Source organism: Phyllobates terribilis, unplaced genomic scaffold (assembly GCF_046119375.1).
Source record: "Phyllobates terribilis strain yellow unplaced genomic scaffold, ASM4611937v1 Scaffold_3__8_contigs__length_932513732, whole genome shotgun sequence".
In the NCBI taxonomy this organism is placed as follows: domain Eukaryota; kingdom Metazoa; phylum Chordata; class Amphibia; order Anura; family Dendrobatidae; genus Phyllobates; species Phyllobates terribilis.
In genome coordinates, this window is record NW_027362763.1 from 680,831,346 (window position 1) to 680,851,531 (window position 20,186).

The window sequence follows — 20,186 nt, forward strand, 5'->3', positions numbered from 1 at the left end:
CTCCCGGTTCTTGGTTGTCGTCCCCGTCAAGGACTTAACGGCTCAAACAGCAGCTAGAGCCTACCAGCAGCACTTCTGCCGTCCACACGGGTACCCGGACCAAGTGCTGACGGACCAGGGACCTGCCTTTGAAGCGGAGGTCTTCCAGGAATTCTGCAATCTGTATGGCTGCCGGAAGATAAGGACGACACCCTACCATCCGCAAACTAATGGACTTTGTGAAAAAATGAACCAGGTGGTAATGGATCTGCTAAAAACATTGCCCCTGGAAGAACGCAGTCTGTGGCCTGAGAAGTTGCCCGATCTGGTGGACCTATACAACCACATCCCGGTAGGTTCCACCAACTGTACCCCGGCTTACCTAATGAGGGCGAGACCTGGTAAGTTACCTGTTGACCTGGACATGGGAGTCCTGACACCTGAGGACACTTCACCAGAAACAGACTGGGACACAGAGAGGCAGCAGCAGTACCGGAGAGTACAAGAGAGCGTGGAGCGAAGTCTCTGTCAGGCTAGGGAAAGACAAGAGAAGACTTACAACCAGTATGCTCCCGCTGTTCCCCTGGTACCCGGAGAGCAGGTCTTGAAGAGGAAAAGACGGCTCCACAAGTTGGATGACCAGTGGGAGGAGGACCCGTACACCGTACTGCCCTCAAGCCACGAGAACCCGAAGGTCTGTACCATCAGTAAAGACGGAGGGGAAACCACAGCCATTGTATCCCGGGACCACCTGAAGAAGTGTCCCGAACAACTGAGGAACCCTGAAGAGGAACAAGAAGACCATCGACCCGTGGAAGAAAGGGAAGATATGGTTAGTACCGTGCTCGGGGACTTCCCTCAGTCTTGGACTCAAGTCAATGGTGCAGTTGTGGTACCCGTACTCACCTTCCTCCAACCATCATCCCAAGAACCTACGGAGCAACGGGTAGAGCTGGAAGAACAGCCGGTCCAGGAGGCAGAAGACTCCACACAAGCAGAACAGGAGAATCAACCCTCTGCTTATAGTGAGCCTGCCGTACCCCTAGTGAGACAAAGAGCCGGTAGACAGCTGCCCAGTTTACCCTTGACAGCTCCTACACCCTGTAGTTCAGGGCCAGACACTCAGCTCCGTAGGTCCACTCGGGCCACTAGAGGCCAGTTACCCGCACGCTGGAGAATTTAAAGTGTATAAATTGTTTTATTTATGTTTTTCTGTGTATTGTTGCTTGTGAATAATTTTGTGTTTCCAGTTGTTTTTAGGAAACCAGGGTGGATTTACCGGGAATCCTTGTATATAGTTGGAGCGTAACCCAGGATGGACTAGAGACTGTTAAGGACTCGGGGTAGGACAGACCCCTACCTGGTTACGTCTCCCTGTGTTGGTGAAATGGACACCTTTGCTTTTCTTCAAAGACTGCACCCGGTTGCGGACACGCCGCAACCATCTTATGTGTTTTTCTTATTGTGTTGTTATTGTTATACTTTGTTATGTTTTTCTAAATGTGTTTAGTCCCGGAGTACTAAATTTCACTAGGGGGGAATGTGGCACCCCAGGGGTCTGGTTTTCCACAGTAATGTAATGTTATGTCTGAGAGCAGGTGGGAGGTCCTTTGGTCAGGGATCCTGTGCATGCCACACCTCCTGCCCAGTCTTGGGAGGGGAAGAACTTCCCCTGTATAAACCCGGGGCTGAGGCAGGGTGAGTCAGACAAGGAGAGTGGAGACAAGAAGCAGCATAGGAAACAGGAGAGTTCCAAGGAGTCAGGGGCTGGCAGCTGCAGCGCTCGCCCTGACTAAGAAGATTCTTTACCGGACCCGGAGTCCGAGGCTGTGGGGACTAACTTCTACCCAGCAGCAGAATCCGTCAGGCAGGGGATTTCAGGTCCTCTGGCCCAGAAGCCCGAAGGCACGGTCACACGCGTGGGACCAGCACCGCCATCGTGGAGCGGAAGCCATTAGAAGGCCCCGAGTCACCGGTCATACGGGTGAGCACCACACGGTACACTCAGGGACGTGGGCTACTTACATCAGCTTCTAGCAAGGTAACCAGAAGAGTACAGCCAGTTTGTGAGGCTTACAACTACGCCTGGCCAGGGGAGATCCCATCTGCTCAAAGACTGACCAGGCCCCGTTTGCTAGCAAGTACTCCGGGAGGGTCTATCGTTGTTACCAGTAAAGACCCTGAACTACACCGTACCGTCTCTGAGTGGTTCCTGCTACCCCCATCATCCACGTCGGCTGCCCTGAGGCCATACCCCTCCCGTTGGGGGTTATACTATCACGCTGCACAATCCTACCACCGGCCTCAGCGGTCTGCCCTGCAGCAGCAGCTCCCTGGCTGCACTCAACGGGTGGCGTAGTCATCAACTATTTACTACTAATAGACTGCCGTCTAGTTTGACTCCCTGGGCACGGACCGGGTCACCGCCACGAGACTACAACCCTCCACTGATCCGGCTCCGGGTAGGCTCCCGCATGCGCAACGCAGCGCGACACAGGCCCAGGGGCGCGTCACAGTCACACACAGTGACTGCAGACTTTCATCTCAAACCTGGACAAGCCCTGTAATTCTAAAATGAAGCCCTGTAGCCAATCCTGACAGCGTGTAATATCCTCACTGTCAAGATTCAGCTCTGCTTGCAGGTTCCATCAGTCATCACATGGCCACTTCACTCATATGAGAATTTCATACTTACGGTCAGGTGACTACGAGCTTCTCTTCTGCTTCTGTCAGTTTTTCACTGAACATTGAGAGAATTAGGAAGAGCAGCTCGTCGGCACGTGACTAAGTATAGAAATCACATATGTGCTGGGGAGGGGGCGCCAAACTGAACTCTTGCCAGAAAGTCTAGATACACCTCTGGTGTATAGGTAAGGTGCCTTATGTCACATACAGCTCCTTACCTATACACCACCTTCCTAATATCCGGCTGTAATTGTGACACCCCAGGGGTCTGGTTGCCACAGTAATAGAGATATTATGTCTGAGAGCAAGTGGGAGGTTTCTCTGGTCAGGAGCCCTAAGCATGCAACACTGCCCGCCCAGACCTGGGAGGGGAGGAATCTGCCCTTATAAACTGGGTCTGGGGCGGGATTAGTGGGTGAAGCTGCAGACAGAGACAGAGCCTGCAGAACAAGCAGAGCAGTCAGATCCTAGAGAGGGAAAGTGAGAACAGGAGCTCTGTAGGAGCAGCAGCTGAAGACCAGGGGCTGGAGCTGAGCAGAGCTCGCCCTGGCTGAAGTTACTAAAACCGGACACAGGAGTCCGAGGCTGTGGGGACTGATATATACCCAGCAGCAGAAACCAGCCGGCAGGGGATTCCAGGTCCTCTGGCCATAGAAGCCCGGAGGCTCAGTCGCAAAGAAGGGACCAGCGCCGCCATCCAGGAGCGGAGGCTAACAGAAGGCCCCAAGTCACCAGCCATACGGGTGAGCACCACACGGTATACTCAGGGACGTGGGCTACTTGTAACCGCTGACAGTAAGGTAGCCAGGAAGAGTGCAGATAAACGGGGAGGCCTACAACTCCACCTGGCCAGGGGAACTCCTGCTTGCTCGCAGACTGACCAGGCCCCTTATACTAGCCAGTACTCCCGGGTGGGTCTGCCTTGTACCATCAGTAAAGACCCTGAACTGCACCTCACGTCTCTGTGATTCCTTGCCGCACCAGCACCATTAGCACTGGGACCCTCACACCATCACTCCCATCATCTCTCACATTAGCTGCCCTGAGGCAATACTTCTCCCGTGGGGAGTTATCCCATACTCGGCTGCGCAAACAACATCAGCCTCAGCGGTCGGCAGCGCAGCGGCGGTCCCCACTGACCGCAATCCACGGGTGGCATAGTCGGACATTTGCTATACATTAAGACTGCCACTGGTTTGACCACCCTGGGCACGGACCGGGTCACCGCCACACGGAGACTACAACCCCCAGCATTCTACAACAGGCCCGGTTCCGGGTTCCCCTGCACAACACAGGCCCAGGGGGCGCGTCAACTTTGGCGTAGTCGGCAGGATTTCGTGCCCGCAACCACCGGGTACTGCGTGCCTGAAAAAGAGACTTTTATTCTTACCTGTGGTGAAGTTTCCCGCCGTCCGGAGTCGTTTCCCGCCATCCGGAGCCGATTCCCGCCATCAGACGCCATCTTGGACCGTCTTCTGCCTTCTTCCCGCCATCCGCAGCTGCTTCCCGCCTTCGGACGCCATCTTCGGGACGCCGCACGGGAAGAAGAGGGGCGTGGACGCCGAAAGCGCGCGAGATCCGAAGCTCCGCCCCATGCTCCGCCCCACGCTCTGACGCTGCGCAAGGTCCTGGAAGGGAGGAAGAGCGACGCTGACGTCATCGGAGCGCGACGCCAGGTCCTCAACCCCGACGATCGACTGCGGAGCCGCGGCCTACGGAAGAAGAGCATCGCAAGGTAGGCCACGGTCCACTAGGGGGGAGGAGGATGCCGGATACCGAGGGGAGCTCCACTGCCACAGCCACCGCCAGCGCAACCGCTGCAGCAGTCATGCCATTCACCATGCCCTATATCCCGGGGGCAACCTGGCTACCCCAGTACTCAGGGGAGTCACATACTCTAAATGACTTTAGAGAAAGACTGGATAGCCTCTTCCAGGTGTACCCCCTCACAGAAGAGCAAAAAGTGAGCATCCTGGTGGCCCAATTAATCGGGGCAGCCCAAAGGGAGGTAAAGTCCTGGCCACCTGGGAGGAAGAGGACTGTCCGAGAAATACTAGCCCGGCTGAAAGACACATTTGATACCCGCACCTCAGCCGAAATAAAGCTCAGATTTTACGGGTGTAAACAGCGGGCACATGAGAGTATAAGAGACTATGCTCTAAACCTACAAGAGGCCCTGAGAGCCATTAAGCAGGCAGACCCTGACAGCATGGGAAATGAAGATAAGCTGTTGACTGAACAATTTATTGAGGGTCTACTGTGCAATGCCCACCGAACCCAGTTGCGGGCAATGGCCTTACAGGACCCTGACCTGGACTTTGCACAGTTCAAGGACAGAGCCATCCGGGTGCTCCGAGAACCGGCACCAGGTGGCGCTGTGACCCACAGGCGCCCTGCTATCACTTACCACCAGTAGACGGCGCCCTTGTCTGCAGGGCCTGTGGGAGCTGATGCGCAGGCTTTAAACAGTGACCCGGCTACAGACCTGCACCATCAGGTCCGAGAGCTGACTAAGAGCGTTGCCGCGCTAACCAGAACTGTGCAGTCTTTACAGGTCTCTTCTCCAGGAAAGATCCAGCTGGCATCCGGACCGGAGGACGTCCCGTGGCACCGACTGAGGAGGACCCCACCGGCCAGAGGAAGACCCAGCGACAGATACAACGAGGACGGACGACCCATCTGCCGCCGCTGCAATCAACCCGGACATGTGGCAAGGTACTGTCATTTAAACGGGCACAACCTGGGGTAGAGGGCCAACCCCCAGGCATAAGACCATCAGGCCCATCAAACTGGCGTGATAAATACGTAGGGGGACATCCAATCTTGCCTGTGGTACTGGATGGCATTCCGATGAGTGCTCTACTAGACACTGGGTCACAGGTGACCACCATCCCGTACGTGCTCTTTAAACAGTACTGGAATGACTCGGACATAACCCGCTACCCAGATGACGACCTGAGTATCATCGCCAGCAATGGTCAGCCCGTGCCGCTGGTGGGATTCAAAGAGGTGACCATTAAGATCGGTAAAGTCGAACTGGCGGCACAAGGACTGATTATAGTGGACATAGACCGTCATGAGAGTCACCCTAGAATAACCTTGGGAACTAATGTGATTGAAAATTGTCTTGCAGAGGTGATTCTCATTTTACAGCAGGTTGCCAAGAACGCCAGTTCCGGCCAGCAGCGTGTGCTCCAAAAAGAGATCCGGGCACTGATGAAGCGGCAACAGGTGGAACTATCTGGTGGTGAGATAGGTAGCGTGAGAATGTGTGACCCGTTCCCTATTGCCATGCCCCCAAAAAGTGAGATGATGATTTGGTGCCGGGCAGCTATTGGTCTAAGAGGTAGAGACTACCAAGCAATGGTAGAACCCGTCTACTCAGACAGTAGGCCCACCATTTTGACAGCACGGGGGGTGGTCGACGTACGCCATGGGAAGGTGCCCGTTCGCATCATAAATATCGGGGAGAGAGAAGTACACCTGCCCCGGTATGCCACGCTAGCCAAATTGTTCACCATCAACCAGAACTCTGTACAGGCCGTGGAACCCTTGCCTCCATCTCAACCAGAGGAAGGTAACGGCTCTAAGAAACCAATGGAGGACTGGAGTCAGCAACTGCATTTGGGTACTGACTCCACCCCCTCACACCAGAAACAGGGAGTCTATCGGGTGGTTCGAGAGTACGAGAGAGTGTTTAGTAAACACCCGCTAGACTTCGGGCGAGTAAAGGGGGTAGAACACCACATCCCCACGGGAGACCATCCTCCCATAAAGGAGAGATACCGACCCGTACCCCCGGCACACTACCAACACGCCAAGGGGATGCTTAGAGACATGAAGGAGGCTGGGGTAATCAGGGACAGCTGTAGCCCCTGGGCAGCTCCACTAGTCTTAGTGAAAAAGAAAGACAACACCATGAGAATGTGTGTAGACTACAGGAAGGTCAACCGTATCACACACAAAGATGCGTACCCGTTACCAAGGATAGAAGAGTCCTTAGCTGCATTAAAATCTGCTAACTTCTTCTCTACTTTGGATCTCACTAGCGGGTACTGGCAAGTTCCTGTAGCAGAGGCGGACCGGGAGAAGACCGCATTCACCACCCCGATGGGTCTCAACGAATTTAAATGTATGCCGTTCGGGCTCTGCAACGCACCAGGAACCTTCCAACGGTTGATGGAATGCTGTCTGGGACACCGGAACTTCGAGACGGTCCTGTTATACCTGGACGATGTCATCGTCTATTCCAAGACCTACGAGGACCACCTGAAACACCTGGCAGAAGTGTTCGAAGCTCTGGCAAACTACGGCCTAAAGGTGAAACCCTCCAAGTGTCACCTCCTGAAACCAAAGGTGCAATACCTGGGACACGTGGTGAGTGCTGACGGAGTGGCTCCTGACCCTGATAAGATCACCGTGATTAAGTACTGGCCAAGACCCTCCAGCATAAAGGAAGTGCGGCAGTTCCTCGGGTTGGTAGGCTACTACCGAAGATTCATTCCCGGTTTCACCAAAATGGCAGCCCCTATGCAGGACCTCCTGATAGGTCAATCTCGGAAAGCCAAAAACCAGAAGCCGCCCTTTAGGTGAGAAAAGCTGGAAGAGGAGTCCTTCTGCCAGCTGAAGATGGCCCTCACGGGGGATGAAATCCTGGCATATCCAGACTACAGCCAGCCCTTTATCCTCCACACGGACGCAAGCAACATCGGGCTAGGAGCCGTACTGTCCCAGATCCAGCAAGGGAAAGAACGGGTAATCGCTTACGCCAGCCGAAAGCTACGGCCCACGGAGAGGAACCCTGAGAATTATAGCTCATTCAAGCTGGAGTTCCTGGCAGTAGTGTGGGCAGTGACCGAAAGTTTCAAGCATTACCTTGCCTCCTCCAAATTCACCGTGTACACGGATAACAACCCGTTGACACACCTGGACACTGCAAGGCTCGGTGCCCTGGAACAGAGATGGATGGCCCGCCTGTCCAACTTTGAATTCACCATCAAATACCGGGCAGGACGCTCAAATGCCAACGCGGATGCCCTGTCTAGAATGCCGAACTTACCGGACGTAGGGGAAGATCCAGAAGATCTGGAAGAAGTTGAGCTCCCTGCGTTCCACCGTCATGGGATTACCCTGTATTCCCACCGTGTGAAGGACAGGGGCTCCGTGACGTTCAATCCCTTGCCCCACTACAACTGGGCGGAGACGCAAGACAGTGATCCCGCAGTCCATTTGGTGAAGGAAATGCTGACCCAGGCCGATGCCCGTCTTGACCCAGATGCTCCGGAGGAGACCAAGCAACTGGGGAAGGAGAAAAGTAAGCTGTTCCTCTACAGGGAGAAGCTGTGCCGGAGAATGGTTAACTCTCGAACACATGAGTTGACCTGGCAGGTAGTGGTCCCAAGACGAGACGCGGCTATGGTTCTGGAGGCATACCACAACGGAGCAGGGCATTTCGGATGGAAGAAGCTGGAGTTCTTGTTGCGTGAACGGTTCTACTGGGTAGGCATGAGAGGAGCCATCGAGAGGTGGTGCAGAGACTGTGGCCCGTGCCACCTGAGAAGAAAAGACCGAGCCAGCCAGAAGACTCCCCTGCAGCCCATCATCACCAGACAGCCACTGGAACTGGTAGCCCTGGACCATGTGAAACTGGCTCCAAGCAGATCTGGGTATGTCTACGCCCTCACAATCGTAGATCATTACTCCCGGTTCCTGGTGGTGGTCCCGGTCAAGGACTTAACGGCTCAAACAGCAGCTAGAGCCTTCCAGCAGCACTTCTGCCGTCCACACGGGTGCCCGGACCAAGTGTTGACAGACCAAGGACCAGCCTTCGAAGAGGAGGTCTTCCAGGAGTTCTGCAACCTGTATGGCTGCAAGAAGATAAGAACAATGCCCTATCACCCTCGAACCAATGGACTCTGCGAGAAGATGAACCAGGTGGTGATAGATCTGCTAAAAACATTGCCCCTGGAAGAACGCAGTCTGTGGCCTGAGAAACTGCCCGATCTGGTGGACCTGTATAACCACATCCCTGTAGGTTCCACCAACTGTACCCCGGCTTACCTAATGAGAGCAAGACCTGGTAAGCTGCCTATTGACCTGGATATGGGAGTCCTGACGCCTGAGGACACCTCGCCAGAGGCAGACTGGGATACAGAACGGCAGCAGCAGTATCGGAAAGTACAGGAGAGCGTCGAGCGAAGTCTGTCTCAAGCTAGAGAAAGGCAAGAGAAGGCTTATAACCAGTATGCTCCCGCTGTTCCCCTGGTATCTGGAGAGCAGGTCTTGAAGAGGAAGAGGCGGCTCCACAAGTTGGACGACCAGTGGGAGAAGAACCCGTACACCGTACTGCCATCAAGCCATGAGAACCCAAAAATCTGCGTAATCAGTAAGGATGGGGGAGGAACCACAGCCATTGTCTCCAGAGACCACCTGAAGAAGTGTCCCGAGCAGCTGCAAAGCCCTGAAGAAGATCAAGTAAACCCTCAACCCGCAGAGGAAAGGGAAGAAATGATCAGTACCGTACTCGGAGACTTCCCCCGGTCTTGGACACAAGTAAACGGCGCTGTCGTGGTACCCGTCCTCACCTTTCTCCAGCCAGCCCCGCAAGTGCCTACAGAGGAACCGGTAGAGCTGGAAGAGCAGCCGGCCCAAGAGGCAGAAGAGTCCACACCAGCAGTACAGGAGGATCAACCCTCTGCTAGTAGTGAGCCTGCCGTGCCCCTAATGAGCCAAAGAGTGCGCAGACAGCTGCCCAGCTTACCCATAACACCTCCTACACCCTGTAGTGCAGAACCAGTTAGTGAGCTCCGTAGGTCCACTAGAGTCACTAGAGGTCAAATGCCCGCTCGCTGGAGAATCTAAACTAATGCACTGTGAATTTAACTGTTAACTGTTTATGGTTTATGTTTGTTGCCTGTTATTAATTATGTTTCTCAGTTACCCTGCAGATTTTTATGGACTAACAGGTTATGGACGCTGGATAACCGGAACAGTTTTGTAGATAGTTGCACCTTGGTGCCTCTTGCGAAGACAGCCGCGGAAGAGAAAACCTGTCTGGCGTGGCCTACTTGCGGCCCAAAGTAGCTAGCTCCAGCCTTGCAGCCACGCCCAAGGACAACGCAAGGGGTTTGCTTTGGACAGGTCCCCTACTTCGCTTAAAGTTTCACCTTGGGTGACATGGACACCCTCTTGTTTCAAAAACTTCACCTTGGGTGATATGGACACCCGGTTGCGGACACGCCGTGACCTTTAAAGAACTAAAGCTTCTTGTAAATATGCTATCGTATTATTGTATATACCCTGTTATTATGTTTTAAAAATGTGTTTAGTCCCGGAGTACTAAAATTTACTAGGGGGGAATGTGACACCCCAGGGGTCTGGTTGCCACAGTAATAGAGATATTATGTCTGAGAGCAAGTGGGAGGTTTCTCTGGTCAGGAGCCCTAAGCATGCAACACTGCCCGCCCAGACCTGGGAGGGGAGGAATCTGCCCTTATAAACTGGGTCTGGGGCGGGATTAGACAGAGACAGAGCCTGCAGAACAAGCAGAGCAGTCAGAGCCTAGAGAGGGAAAGTGAGAACAGGAGCTCTGTAGGAGCAGCAGCTGAAGGCCAGGGGCTGTGAGCAGAGATATAGCTCGCCCTGGCTGAAGTTACTAAAACCGGACACAGGAGTCCGAGGCTGTGGGGACTGATATATACCCAGCAGCAGAAACCAGCCGGCAGGGGATACCAGGTCCTCTGGCCTTAGAAGACCGGAGGCTCAGTCGCAAAGAAGGGACCAGCGCCGCCATCCAGGAGCGGAGGCTAACAGAAGGCCCCAAGTCACCAGCCATATGGGTGAGTACCACACGGTATACTCAGGGACGTGGGCTACTTGTAACCGCTGACAGCAAGGTAGCCAGGAAGAGTGCAGATAAACGGGGAGGCCTACAACTCCGCCTGGCCAGGGGAACTCCTGCTTGCTCGCAGACTGACCAGGCCCCTTATACTAGCCAGTACTCCCGGGAGGGTCTGCCTTGTACCATCAGTAAAGACCCTGAACTGCACCTCACGTCTCTGTGATTCCTTGCCGCACCAGCACCATTAGCACTGGGACCCTCACACCATCACTCCCATCATCTCTCACATTAGCTGCCCTGAGGCAATACTTCTCCCGTGGGGAGTTATCCCATACTCGGCTGCGCAAACAACATCAGCCTCAGCGGTCGGCAGCGCAGCGGCGGTCCCCACTGACTGCAATCCACGGGTGGCGTAGTCGGACATTTGCTATACATTAAGACTGCCACTGGTTTGACCACCCTGGGCACGGACCGGGTCACCACCACACGGAGACTACAACCCCCAGCATTCTACAACAGGCCCGGTTCCGGGTTCCCCTGCACAAGACAGGCCCAGGGGGCACGTCATAATCAACACAGATGTCCTTGATAAAGACCATCTATTGGTCGAAACGTTGGACGGTATCTGTCTTCCCTTTTGTGCTGGATCCAAACAAAATATATATTTGCAGCAAGACTTACAGCTTTTGTCTTCTTCGGTGCTGATGTCTTCACTACAGTATTATAGGACTATCGTCCTTTCCTCACACGCGACTACTTCTACAGCGGTGCAGCCGCCTTTTCTCTACTTACACCTTTTATTGAACGGAATAATCTTTCAATATGTATCATGTAAATGTACATAGAAGTGGAAAAACGCTACCAATCTCCAAAAGTGAATAACTCAGAATTTCTGTGAACCTTTAACCTTGTAGATTGAGCACAATAGCATAAAGTTGTCTATATATTTGTTGCCCAGCACTTTGAACAGTTACAAAGTTCTGAAAAGTGTAAGACCTTGTGGTCATAAGTGGTATTGCATGGTCCAATACCACTTTTAGTCCAGGATGACTAAAACACATTAAGATTTTTTTTTTTGTCTTCTTTCAAGAAAGATAATATTCTCTGCCATATAAATAGGAAACTATTAAAAACTCCAATCTTGTTTATGTCCTGGAGATTCCGGCGCTAGTTACTTATCTCCGTAGACGCTGCTATCTGCATTGAGTTTTGCTCTCATTCTTGGCTAATTGTTGAAAAATTCCTGCACATAAAATGAGACGGCTCAATAGGAAATGTCAGGAACTCCTTTCACGAATCTGTGCAGCCTTCACCCCGACTGTCATCCCAGCGCTGCTCTCTGGCTGCTCCGCTGCGTGTTTTAATTAGTGGCATTTCCGATGATAACCTGCAATGTCACCGCGCAGAAGAAACAGAGCGACCAGAATTTACAGCGCGCGCCGACATGTGTGAACGAGACACACAAGCCTGCCACACCATTTATCTTACCTCCTTATCGTCCTCAGAAGTGTGGATCGAGCCTCGTTGTGAAAGGTAATAATGATGCTCGTAGGGGGAAGGTTTGATGGGTAGTGCAGCTCGGTGCATCTGAAAAACAGAGCAATTACCAAATGAGTCGAGGCATCAAAATAGAAAAAAATAAACATTTATGACTAAGAAAAGCCCCATTTATACAACAGTCAGAGGGAGCTCCAACATTTCCTTAAAGAGAATCTGTCAGCAGGTTTGTATTATGTAATCTGTTAGCAGCACGGTGTAGGGGTAGAGACCCTGATTCCAGCACTGTGTCACTTACTTGGCTGTGTTTTGCTGTTTCAATAAAATCAGTGTTTTATCAGCAGGAGATTATCAGTATAGAACTAGGTGTCTTGTGCCTCCTAGTCCAACCACGCTCCCACCACTGATTGGCAGCTTTCTCTCAATGCACGGTGTACACAGAAAGCTGCCAATCAAGGATGTGTGCGGAGTTATACACAGAAAGCAGCCAATCAGGGATGTGGGTGGGGTTATACACAAAGCTGCCAGTCAGGGGTGTGGGTGGGGTTATACACAAAGCAGCCAATCAGGGGTGTGGATGGGGTTATACACAAAGCTGCCAGTCAGGGGTGTGGTTATACACAAAGCTGCCAATCAGGGGTGTGGTTATACACAGAAAGCTGCCAATCAGGGGTGTGGGTGGAGTTATACACAGAAAGCAGCCAGTCAGTGGAGTAGGCAGGGTTATACACAGAAAGCTGCCAGTGGTGTGGGCAGAGTTATACACAAAAAGTAGCCAATCAGGGGTGTGGGTGGAGTTATACACAGAAAGCTGCCAATCAGGGGTGTGGGCGGAGTTATACACAGAAAGTACCCAATCAGTGGATTGGGCGTAGTTATACACAGAAAGCTGCCAATCATGGGTGTGGGTGGGGTTATATACACAAATCTGCAAATCAGTAATGTGGGCGGGGTTATATACACAAATCTGCAAATCAGTAATGTGGGCGGGGTTATACAAAGCTCAGAATTCTGAAAACACTGTATCAAAATGACAGCAAGCAGCCCAGTAAATGACACATCTTTGGAATCAGGATCTCTGTCCCTACATCATGCTGGTCTCAGATTATGTAGCAAAAACCTGCTCACAGATTTCCTTTAATGTCAATTCTCTATTTTCCCTTCAGCCAACTGGGCGTATAACATTGAACTCTGTGAGCATTTACCTTTCTACTCCTTGACAGAAGTTCTGTAGTATATACCAATTGGTTAAAGAATACATTTGCATCTTTATTTCTTGGGGGAGGGATAACTTTTGAACTGAGGAGCATAAAAAAAGATAGAAAAACTCTTCCAGAATCAGTGAAACAGCAGCAATTGTAGAAGTTACTCAGTTTAAGGCTATGTGCCCACAATGCAGAAATGCTCCGGATTTTTCCTGAGCGTTTCTGCATCTCCCCAGGCAGAAAAAACGCATGCAGATTGTACATGTGGATTGTACATGCGGATTGTACATGCGTTTTTCCTGCCAGGGACATGCGGATGTTCTTCACATGCGGGTTGACAAGAGCTTTCCAAGAGATTTTAGCATCACTTGGAAAGTGCTTGACAACTTGGTCACACTATATAAATCCATGCAACCGGCAACCGGCATAGATTTACGAGTGTGACCGTAAAAGAATGGTAAAAAATAAATATTATACTTACCTTCTGATGGCCCCCGATGTCTTGCTTCGCTCCGTCCTGGCTGCCTGCAGCTCGCGGTACACTACACTGAAGGACCTGCCGTCACATGACTAAATGACGTCAGCGCAGGTCCTTCAGTCCACCGCGAGCTGCCGGCAAGCCAGGATAAAGACACCGGGGGCCATCAGAAGGTAAATATAATATTTATTTTGTATTTTATTCTTTTTTTTACAGGTACTATGGTACCCGGGTTCGGAGGAGAGTCTCCTGTCCTCCAGACCCAGGTACCATCAGCACATTGAAACGCATGGATTCCGCATGTACAGATGCAGTGATGCGGATTCCATGCGTTCCAATGCAAGTCAATGGCGGTGAAAACGCAGCGCTTCCGCAAAATAATTGGTAGTGCTGCGTTTTTTTCCGCAATGATAACCCGCAGCGGAAATTTTCGCAGCACGTGCACAGCACATGCGGATTATCATTGGGGAACATGGCAGGCCTTCTACCAAGAGTTTTTTAAGCGTTTCTGCAGCGGAATTGCCACTGCGGAAACGCTTAAAAAACGCATCGTGGGCACACAGCCTTAAGAGGATTTATCTCCAGGTCAAAAGAGGGCAGTTTTTGCTTCAATGTTATTCTTGCTGCTTCCCTAAGTAATGCTGCTCTGAAAATTATCCTGTGAGCCACCCCAACTTAGCACAGACCATAAAGAAAAAGGGGAATACTCAGAGGATCCACAGGAATAAAAGGAGAGTAAAGATTGCCACTTTTCTTCCAGAGACCATACATTACATTACTGATCCTGAGTTACATCCTGTATTATACTCCAGAGCTGCACTCACTATTCTGCTGGTGGAGTCACTGTGTACATACATTACATTACTGATCCTGAGTTACATCCTGTATTATACTCCAGAGCTGCACTCACTATTCTGCTGGTGCAGTCACTGTGTACATACATTACATTACTGATCCTGAGTTACATCCTGTATTATACTCCAGAGCTGCACTCACTATTCTGCTGGTGCAGTCACCGTGTACATACATTACATTACTGATCCTGAGTTACATCCTGTATTATACTCCAGAGCTGCACTCACTATTCTGCTGGTGCAGTCACTGTGTACATACATTACATTACTGATCCTGAGTTACATCCTGTATTATACTCCAGAGCTGCACTCACTATTCTGCTGGTGGAGTCACTGTGTACATACATTACATTACTGATCCTGAGTTACATCCTGTATTATACTCCAGAGCTGCACTCACTATTCTGCTGGTGCAGTCACTGTGTACATACATTACATTACTGATCCTGAGTTACATCCTGTATTATACTCCAGAGCTGCACTCACTATTCTGCTGGTGCAGTCACCGTGTACATACATTACATTACTGATCCTGAGTTACATCCTGTATTATACCCCAGAGCTGCACTCACTATTCTGCTGGTGCAGTCACTGTGTACATACATTACATTACTGATCCTGAGTTACATCCTGTATTATACTCCAGAGCTGCACTCACTATTCTGCTGGTGGAGTCACTGTGTACATACATTACATTACTGATCCTGAGTTACATCCTGTATTATACTCCAGAGCTGCACTCACTATTCTGCTGGTGCAGTCACTGTGTACATACATTACATTACTGATCCTGAGTTACATCCTGTATTATACTCCAGAGCTGCACTCACTATTCTGCTGGTGCAGTCACTGTGTACATCCATTACATTACTGATCCTGAGTTACATCCTGTTATACTCCAGAGCTGCACTCACTATTCTGCTGGTGCAGTCACTGTGTACATACATTACATTACTGATCCTGAGTTACATCCTGTATTATACTCCAGAGCGGCACTCACTATTCTGCTGGTGCAGTAACTGTGTACATACATTACATTACTGATCCTGAGTTACATCCTGTATTATACTCCAGAGCTGCACTCACTATTCTGCTGGTGGAGTCACTGTGTACATACATTACATTACTGATCCTGAGTTACATCCTGTATTATACTCCAGAGCTGCACTCACTATTCTGCTGGTGCAGTCACTGTGTACATACATTACATTACTGATCCTGAGTTACATCCTGTATTATACTCCAGAGCTGCACTCACTATTCTGCTGGTGCAGTCACCGTGTACATACATTACATTACTGATCCTGAGTTACATCCTGTATTATACTCCAGAGCTGCACTCACTATTCTGCTGGTGCAGTCACTGTGTACATCCATTACATTACTGATCCTGAGTTACATCCTGTTATACTCCAGAGCTGCACTCACTATTCTGCTGGTGCAGTCACTGTGTACATACATTACATTACTGATCCTGAGTTACATCCTGTATTATACTCCAGAGCGGCACTCACTATTCTGCTGGTGCAGTAACTGTGTACATACATTACATTACTGATCGTGAGTTACATCCTGTATTATACTCCAGAGCAACACTCACTATTCTGCTGGTGCAGTCACTGTGTACATACATTACATTACTCATCCTGAGTTACATCCTGTATTATACTCCAGAGCTGCACTCACTATTCTGCTGGTGCAGTCACTGTGTACATACATTACATTACTGATCCTGAGTTACATCCTGTATTATACTCCAGAGCTGCACTCACTATTCTGCTGGTGCAGTCACTGTGTACATACATTACATTACTGATCCTGAGTTACATCCTGTATTATACTCCAGAGCTGCACTCACTATTCTGCTGGTGCAGTCACTGTGTACATACATTACATTACTGATCCGGAGTTACATCCTGTATTATACCCCAGAGCTGCACTCACTATTCTGCTGGTGCAGTCACTGTGTGCATACATTACATTACTGATCCTGAGTTACATCCTGTATTATACCCCAGAGCTGCACTCACTATTCTGCTGGTGCAGTCACTGTGTACATACATTACATTACTGATCCTGAGTTACATCCTGTATTATACTCCAGAGCTGCACTCACTATTCTGCTGGTGGAGTCACTGTGTACATACATTACATTACTGATCCTGAGTTACATCCTGTATTATACTCCAGAGCTGCACTCACTATTCTGCTGGTGCAGTCACTGTGTACATACATTACATTACTGATCCTGAGTTACATCCTGTATTATACTCCAGAGCTGCACTCACTATTCTGCTGGTGCAGTCACTGTGTACATACATTACATTACTGATCCTGAGTTACATCCTGTTATACTCCAGAGCTGCACTCACTATTCTGCTGGTGCAGTCACTGTGTACATACATTACATTACTGATCCTGAGTTACATCCTGTATTATACTCCAGAGCGGCACTCACTATTCTGCTGGTGCAGTAACTGTGTACATACATTACATTACTGATCCTAAGTTACATCCTGTATTATACTCCAGAGCAACACTCACTATTCTGCTGGTGCAGTCACTGTGTACATACATTACATTACTCATCCTGAGTTACATCCTGTATTATACTCCAGAGCTGCACTCACTATTCTGCTGGTGCAGTCACTGTGTACATACATTACATTACTGATCCTGAGTTACATCCTGTATTACACCCCAGAGATGCACTCACTATTCTGCTGGTGCAGTCACTGTGTACATACATTGCATTACTGATCCTGAGTTACATCCTGTATTATACTCCAGAGCTGCACTCACTATTCTGCTGGTGCAGTCACTGTGTACATACATTACATTACTGATCCTGAGTTACATCCTGTATTATACTCCAGAGCTGCACTCACTATTCTGCTGGTGCAGTCACTGTGTACATACATTACATTACTGATCCGGAGTTACATCCTGTATTATACCCCAGAGCTGCACTCACTATTCTGCTGGTGCAGTCACTGTGTGCATACATTATATTACTGATCCTGAGTTACATCCTGTATTATACTCCAGAGCTGCACTCACTATTCTGCTGGTGCAGTCACTGTGTACATACATTACATTACTGATCCTGAGTTACATCCTGTATTATACTCCACAGCTGCACTCACTATTCTGCTGGTGCAGTCACTGTGTACATACATTACATTACTGATCCTGAGTTACATCCTGTATTATACTCCAGAGCTGCACTCACTATTCTGCTGGTGCAGTCACCGTGTACATACATTACATTACTGATCCTGAGTTACATCCTGTATTATACCCCAGAGCTGCACTCACTATTCTGCTGGTGCAGTCACTGTGTACCTACATTACATTACTGATCCTGAGTTACATCCTGTATTATACTCCAGAGCTGCACTCACTATTCTGCTGGTGGAGTCACTGTGTACATACATTACATTACTGATCCTGAGTTACATCCTGTATTATACTCCAGAGCTGCACTCACTATTCTGCTGGTGCAGTCACCGTGTACATACATTACATTACTCATCCTGAGTTACATCCTGTATTATACTCCAGAGCTGCACTCACTATTCTGCTGGTGCAGTCACTGTGTACATACATTACATTACTGATCCTGAGTTACATCCTGTATTATACTCCAGAGCTGCACTCACTATTCTGCTGGTGCAGTCACTGTGTACATACATTACATTACTGATCCTGAGTTACATCCTGTTATACTCCAGAGCTGCACTCACTATTCTGCTGGTGCAGTCACTGTGTACATACATTACATTACTGATCCTGAGTTACATCCTGTATTATACTCCAGAGCGGCACTCACTATTCTGCTGGTGCAGTCACTGTGTACATACATTACATTACTGATCCTGAGTTACATCCTGTATTATACTCCAGAGCAACACTCACTATTCTGCTGGTGCAGTCACTGTGTACATACATTACATTACTCATCCTGAGTTACATCCTGTATTATACTCCAGAGCTGCACTCACTATTCTGCTGGTGCAGTCACTGTGTACATACATTACATTACTGATCCTGAGTTACATCCTGTATTATACTCCAGAGCTGCACTCACTATTCTGCTGGTGCAGTCACTGTGTACATACATTACATTACTGATCCGGAGTTACATCCTGTATTATACCCCAGAGCTGCACTCACTATTCTGCTGGTGCAGTCACTGTGTGCATACATTACATTACTGATCCTGAGTTACATCCTGTATTATACTCCAGAGCTGCACTCACTATTCTGCTGGTGCAGTCACTGTGTACATACATTACATTACTGATCCTGAGTTACATCCTGTATTATACTCCAGAGCTGCACTCACTATTCTGCTGGTGCAGTCACTGTGTACATACATTACATTACTGATCCTGAGTTACATCCTGTTATACTCCAGAGCTGCACTCACTATTCTGCTGGTGCAGTCACTGTGTACATACATTACATTACTGATCCTGAGTTACATCCTGTATTATACTCCAGAGCGGCACTCACTATTCTGCTGGTGCAGTAACTGTGTACATACATTACATTACTGATCCTGAGTTACATCCTGTATTATACTCCAGAGCAACACTCACTATTCTGCTGGTGCAGTCACTGTGTACATACATTACATTACTCATCCTGAGTTACATCCTGTATTATACTCCAGAGCTGCACTCACTATTCTGCTGGTGCAGTCACTGTGTACATACATTACATTACTGATCCTGAGTTACATCCTGTATTATACTCCAGAGATGCACTCACTATTCTGCTGGTGGAGTCACTGTGTACATACATTACATTACTGATCCTGAGTTACAGCCTGTATTATACTCTAGAGCTGCACTCACTATTCTGCTGGTGCAGTCACTGTGTACATACATCACATTACTGATCCTGAGTTACATCCTGTATTATACTCCAGAGCTGCACTCACTATTCTGCTGGTGCAGTCACTGTGTACATACATTACATTACTGATCCGGAGTTACATCCTGTATTATACCCCAGAGCTGCACTCACTATTCTGCTGGTGCAGTCACTGTGTGCATACATTACATTACTGATCCTGAGTTACATCCTGTATTATACTCCAGAGCTGCACTCACTATTCTGCTGGTGCAGTCACTGTGTACATACATTACATTACTGATCCTGAGTTACATCCTGTATTATACTCCACAGCTGCACTCACTATTCTGCTGGTGCAGTCACTGTGTACATACATTACATTACTGATCCGGAGTTACATCCTGTATTATACCCCAGAGCTGCACTCACTATTCTGCTGGTGCAGTCACTGTGTGCATACATTACATTACTGATCCTGAGTTACATCCTGTATTATACTCCAGAGCTGCACTCACTATTCTGCTGGTGCAGTCACTGTGTACATACATTACATTACTGATCCTGAGTTACATCCTGTATTATACTCCACAGCTGCACTCACTATTCTGCTGGTGCAGTCACTGTGTACATACATTACATTACTGATCCTGTACTGATCCTGAGTTACATCCTGTATTATACCCCAGAGCTGCACTCACTATTCTGCTGGTGCAGTCACTGTGTACATACATTACATTACTGATCCTGAGTTACCTCCTGTATTATACTCCAGAGCTGCACTCACT

The 20,186-nt window shown here is 49.3% G+C and overlaps 1 protein-coding gene across 3 annotated transcripts in view; it reads right to left on the reverse strand.

Annotated features, from left to right (window-relative positions):
* GALNT14 (polypeptide N-acetylgalactosaminyltransferase 14) overlaps positions 1-20,186 on the reverse strand; it is an 805,599-nt gene that overhangs the window by 441,807 nt on the left and 343,606 nt on the right. For all 3 annotated transcript variants that reach the window (XM_073671814.1, XM_073671812.1, XM_073671813.1), the window contains exon 3: positions 11,993-12,091. In XM_073671814.1, coding sequence (XP_073527915.1) covers positions 11,993-12,091 — 99 coding nt within the window. The remainder of the gene's footprint in view (positions 1-11,992; positions 12,092-20,186) is intronic.